Here is a 6000-nt window from a genome sequence, read left to right as displayed (position 1 = left end):
CCTGGAATGGATAACATACAGGAGCCACGAGTAAGACAACACTTGGCAACCACTCACAAAAAGTACCATTTGACAAAGGAGGAGATTTACAGGAAATAATATAAGGCAGTCTGTTGCACGTGTCTTAAACAGATATACATATAGAATATAGTACATCAAAATGATTTGTTTGACAGCAAATTCACCACGTTTACATTTATCACATGGAGTGTTGGTTTTTTTTTTTAAAACATTTACAAAAGTTTGTAGATTTAACACTGAACTGTAAGATTTATATCCAAATGAGCATATTTGTTTCATACCAAACTGCACAGAACTTACGAATAGCACACGATTTGAGAATAATGACTGTGTTGGGTACTATGAAGTACTACTACTCGATGACATAAGGATTATTAACAAATGTGCTATAAGCTATTATCATTCAACTTATTGCTAGTGCTTTTGAAAATCTGTGGTTCGTATTTTTTTTTTCTTTGTAAAACATGTGCTACGAGCTTGCCCTGCTAGTTAAGAAATCAGATGTTTCCAATTTTCTCCAGTAGTCACAATACTTTAGATCTGAATGCGCAGTCGTGTTAAGGACTGCTGAAGGATTTTCTCCAGTCCTGTTAAGATCGCCTACTCTGTCCCGCCTCAACACAAATCGATGGATTCATGCAACATACACAGCATACATGAGGGACACCATGTGTATGTGCAGAACTCGTGCTTCATGCATGCTGGGTGTCTTCAGACATTTTCGTGTCAGTAAGAATTAGATCGTCTCGTTCAGTGTCTTATTAATTGTTTTAACATGCGGTTCGACAGAGCTAGAACAGGCAGGTAGACTTGACTTTCATGTCAGATTTGGGCATGCTCAAGCGATTGACGGATATTCGGCAGTGTTGCTCATCGAGTAGAGACTGTATGAGTTTCCTCGAATACAGCAGCTCGCCCACTGCCCTGGTGGCAGACGGTTGGATTTATCTATGCTGTGTGTTGAGAACATCGACCAGGGGTTTTTGAAATTCGGATTTTGCCTTCACCAACCGAGAAGCACACGCTAAGGCGCGTAAGTAACTGTCAGGCGTCAGAGAAGGCATCATGCATTCTTCGGGAAATTGATCCACGGTTGTGTGAAATGGACACACATGGAAAGATAGCCACTGGAAACGCTTGTATGCTCAGAACACAGCATAGACTTAATGGTCTGACTTTAGCAGTGCTTGAAAACCTCTCACGGTTAGCAAACAAGTTAAATGGCGCTGAATTCTTAGAGCAGCAGGCCCACGAATGGAAACGATGGCCGACACTTATTGTGACACAACGCTATATTTTAACAAAGATTTAAACCTCTGCTACACAACTGCAGGACAATGAAGAGCTTTCCACTTTCACAAATTAGCTGCAGCCTCTTCCTGCACGAGAGCTTGGAAGGATCTGAAAATGAGATACATTTTGTTTAAAATCCGAATGGAAACTCTGTATTTCTGTTTTTCCCAGAGTTCAGTACAAGCTTGTTTTTTAATTACCTTTTTTTTTTTTTTTTTCACATTCTAAGGGCCTAATTCTGTAGTCCTTAATCAAGTAAAACTTCCAAGGTTTTGGTCACCTATGCTCTTCCTGCGCAAGTTTTACTCAAAAATGGACTGCTAAATTGGGTCCTATAGACAGAGGTACCATAATTATGAAAATACTTTAATAAGGCTCAAAATGCAAATTTCACTTTGTGTGTAGCACACGAATTTCCAGGATTCGGAGATCAAAACCCAATCGACGTTGAATCCTGGATTGGGAAATAACTCTGGGATCTCATTCCCCAGTTTCATCACAGAATTAGGTATTTACTAAGGACCAGAATGAAGACGCTAATTCCAGTTTGCTTGGCATTGTAATCAGAATTTGAACATTGTCCTTGAGAAGTGAAAAGCTATTGGTGTATATATCTCGTATCAGCCTTCCACTTCCGTAGTCCTGGTCATCCAGCTGCTATGTTAAAAGACCACTATGGGGACGGACATTGCAGTAAAATACCAACACGACATTCTGACAATGTCAAATTTTGCCCCTGTATGTGACAACGAGGCTAAGTTCTACCTTTGACGTCGCGAATAGGTGTGATAAGGTCATCAGAAGGCAGAACCTATCTTACTACGTTGATGTGTGTAGATGAGCAGAGCAAGAGTTTAAAGCGTATATTTACTGTTAACCCGGGAAAAGAGTCCAGCGAATTGTCAATTTTGGTGTGCCTGAAGTGTAACCACTGTCCCCGGTACATCATTCTGGTCTCACGCAAACGCCACCTGAGATGAACATCGACATTTCCTTATGCACAAAAGTAAGTGGGCGAGAGAGAGACAGAGAGAGGGGGGCGGGGGAAGGAGGGAAGGAAAGAGGGAGGGAAAGAAGAAACATCAACGTTTTACGCATCGAATAATCAAAATAAGTTATTCTCCATCTGTTATAAGCAGTAAATATAGAACCCTAAATCTCACTATTGTATGCATGATTGTAAAGTTGCAAAGCTATATACAAAAACGCTTTTTTTTTTTTTTTAAATCGGACGACGATATTTACATTAGGTATGACCGACAGAAGAATTAGAGAACCTTTTCCTACGTTGGCAGCTTTCCCGCAGGAAAGGCCTCTGCCGCTTCCGCACTGCTAATCACACACTGCTGATCCTTTCACTAATCACATTGGAGGAGTTAACCGGCAGCTCCAAGTTCTCTACCTGCATCTCTATACCGGGCTCCCGATCATCCGCTTTCTTAACCACCGGTTCGTTGGTGTGCCGGTAAATGTTAACGTTAAGCTCCCTCCCAGACAAAGCAGTGGCCGCGACCCTCGGGATCTGTCTGACCGGAGGCTTCTTCTCTGCCTTATAATTGCAGCGCAAATAGTTAGAGAAAGCCCTTCGGTAAATTTTGTTGAAAAGCGTGTACACCAGAGGATTAATGCCCGAACACACATAGCCAATCCAGACAAACACATTCAGAAGCTTCTCCATGAGCTTCTGATTACAGGCCTTCCCACACAGAACCGACAGAATATTGGTGATGAAGAACGGGCACCACATGACCAGAAACACAAAGAAAACAATGCCAAGGACTTTCGACGCTTTCCGTTCGTTGTTGATGGCTTGCATGGTGCCCCGGGGACGGCGCTCTTTCTTCTTCCTGCGGCGCGGGTTCGGGTCCTGGTTGGGGTTGGGAGCGCTCTCTTCCTCGGGGGGGTTCCTCTTGCAGCACTTGAGACAGTCCAGGCTTATTCCGGGCGGTTCCTCGACGTGGCCGTGCAGTAACATCAGGGCTTGGCGGCGGAGGACGTGGATCGTCAGGCAATACGTAATCACCATGATCGTCAACGGGATGAAGAAGGCGACGAAGGACCCGATAAGGACGAAGTTTGGGTCGTTCAGCACGCAGGTCGTGTTGTTGACGAACACTTTCTCTTCGTCTCTCAGTCCGATCACTGGGATAGGAACTGATACCCCTGGAGGAACAGAAGAAGAAGGGAAGGTCTTGTTACAGAGCACTGAAGAGCTGCGCGGGTTTGTACAGCCGCAGACATCCATCCAATCGCACTTTGCCGGAGAAAATTCCGAGCTGATTCTTTGTTGAAAGCTATTCATGGCCTGAGTTGATAGGCACGTGAAAGAGAAGCAGGCGGGCCTCAGGAAATGGCAGCTTCTCTCCTGTGGGGAATGCCTTCCCCCCACATTTCTGTGCGGGAGGCAAGGAATTACCATTGTTGCTTGTGTGTAAGAGTGCATCGTGTCTGCTTCCTTTCATTTCCAGCTCCCAGAACTGCGCTGGCGCACAGAGGGCACTCAACAATCGTTGAGTGGATGGATGCGTTACTTCTATACTCAATGTCATTGATAAATTCAGAGGTTCGTGTTGTTGGCATGTCATCTTCCGCATGCAATAAAAATGATGGGCATACCGCCTACGACACTCATCACAGCCTATCAGGGTTGGCCGGGCTGAGTTTGAGATGAGCTCTTTTTAGAAATGTTTACTTAGTTTTGAGAGAGAAAGCAGGGGAGGGGCCGAGGCAGAAAGACAGAGAGAATCTCAAGCAGGCTCCGTGCTGCCAGCGCAGAGCCCGATGAGGGGCTTGAACCCACCAACGGTGAGACCATGGCTTGAGCCAAAATGGAGAGTTGGATGCTTAACCGACAGAGCCAGCGAGGCCCCCCCTGTGTTTGAGGTGAATTTTTAGCTCACTCCCCCCTTTCCTGAGGAAAGAGGGTAAGAAGAGGAGATTTTAGGTGTGAGTCCTGTGGAGCCAGAGCCTGGGGAGCTCTGGTTCATAGAGATGCAGAGAACAGGATAGCACTCAGCGGTGCTGCCGGGACGAGATCGGACCGCTATGCACGAAGGATCTATATGCAGAAACTGAGAGGGCTCTCTTTTCAGCAAGAGTTTCTGTGAGTCGCTGGGCATAAGCAGCATCATTTCAACGGCCAGAGGCAGAGTGAAATGCAGAATTGGGAGAGACGCAGTAGTCTCATTTCTGTCTAGAATTTCGAGCATTTTGTTTGTTTGTTTGTTTTTTAAGAGTACTGAGAGGTAGCCCTTGTAGGTAAGCAGCTCCATGAATAAACAGGCTCAGGGGTAGGAAACATCAACAAGGAGGTGGGAGTGGAGGGGATCTTGTGCCTCCGTCTAAGGGAAAAGCTTGGAAATTTTCAGAAATCTCTCTGGTAGATCTTGAAGAGATCCTGCATCGATAAGTAGGGATAACTTGCAAATGAAGTTCAAGGGTTTTTTGTTTTTTAATATTTATTTATTTCTGAGAAAGAGAGAGAGAGAGAGAGAGAGAGCAAGCAGGGTAGGGGCACAGGGAGAGGGAGACACAGAATTCGAAGCAGGCTCCAGGCTCTGAGCTGTCAGCACAGAGCCCGATGCGGGGCTTGAACTCACGGACTGTGCCATCATGACCTGAGCCTAAGTCGGAGGCTTAATCGACTGAGCCACCCAGGAGCCCCTGAAGTTCAAGTTTTAATGTTAATTTATTCTCTCTCGTGTCCCCCCAGGACATTGAAGCCTGGGAAAAGTCAGATTGCACTTTTAGGAACCTATCTGAGATTATTATTAGGCATCCCGGGCTGGTAGATATTCACATTATGACCTGTGAGGGGAGACAGAAGTGCACTCCCGGAGATTGTTGCTGGCTTTACGGAACACATACAGAACTGTGACCGATCTGAAAACCGAAAATCCCTTGGTACAAGCTGTCCTAACAGCCTGCATCGGGTGGAGACTTTTGGCTGGATGACCAAAAGTGAAAAATGGTCAGCGGCTCTATGCTAGAGCCCCCCGAGGACGTTGACTGGTGTTCACTCTCTGGGAAGACACGAAGAAGAGAGAGCACTTGGAAAGTGATCTGTCTGCCCTCTTCCTGAGATGCGGAATTTCTGAAATGACTGGCCTTTTGTTTCCCCAGAGAAAGAGGCCAAGTGATGGTGTGAGAAGCAGTAATAGATGTGATGAGGCTCTTTGTCACCAAGTTTGATGAAATGCAGGGAGGAATTTCAACAGGCATTTGGGACTACAGACTCCACGAGAGAACCACACAGGTTACGTTTCTGGAGTTACGGAAAGGCAGGTACGCAGGTTGCCAGCTCTTAACGTTGGAACCTTTATTCGGACACTCATAACTAAGAAGGGAGTCTTTAGAAAGAGGGTAGATCAAGTGTGCCCGAAGGAAGTCAGTAGTGGCTTATCTTCGATGAAATGTTTTAGCGAAGGGTTAGGTCGCAGGAAGTTTTCTGGAGTTAGAGAAGTGAATAGGGAAGTAAGAAAAAAAAAAGGGAAGGACTTCTTCAAAACATAATTTACAAGAGAAAAAACTAGAGGTTGAACCTGCAGATTAAGACAGTCTTAGAATACCTATCAAGCAATTACGATATGTGGCCCTTCTTGGAAGCTCGATGCCAACAAACTTTGAAAAGCGTTCATGGCCCAGCTGGAAATTTTGAACCATGCCTGGCCTTTCCATGATATGAAA

The 6000-nt window shown here is 45.4% G+C and overlaps 1 protein-coding gene across 1 annotated transcript in view; it reads right to left on the bottom strand.

The window, feature by feature from the left end:
• Positions 1-2650: 2650 nt before the first annotated feature.
• HTR2C (5-hydroxytryptamine receptor 2C) overlaps positions 2651-6000 on the bottom strand; it is a 156229-nt gene continuing 152879 nt past the window's right edge. Inside the window, exon 4 of the mRNA XM_007078439.3 lies at positions 2651-3477. Coding sequence (XP_007078501.2) covers positions 2651-3477 — 827 coding nt within the window. The remainder of the gene's footprint in view (positions 3478-6000) is intronic.

This window comes from Panthera tigris, chromosome X, assembly GCF_018350195.1.
Source record: "Panthera tigris isolate Pti1 chromosome X, P.tigris_Pti1_mat1.1, whole genome shotgun sequence".
Taxonomy (NCBI): Eukaryota; Metazoa; Chordata; class Mammalia; order Carnivora; family Felidae; genus Panthera; species Panthera tigris.
The sequence above is the reverse complement of the archived record's forward strand: the minus strand, read 5'-3'. Positions and strand labels throughout refer to the sequence as shown.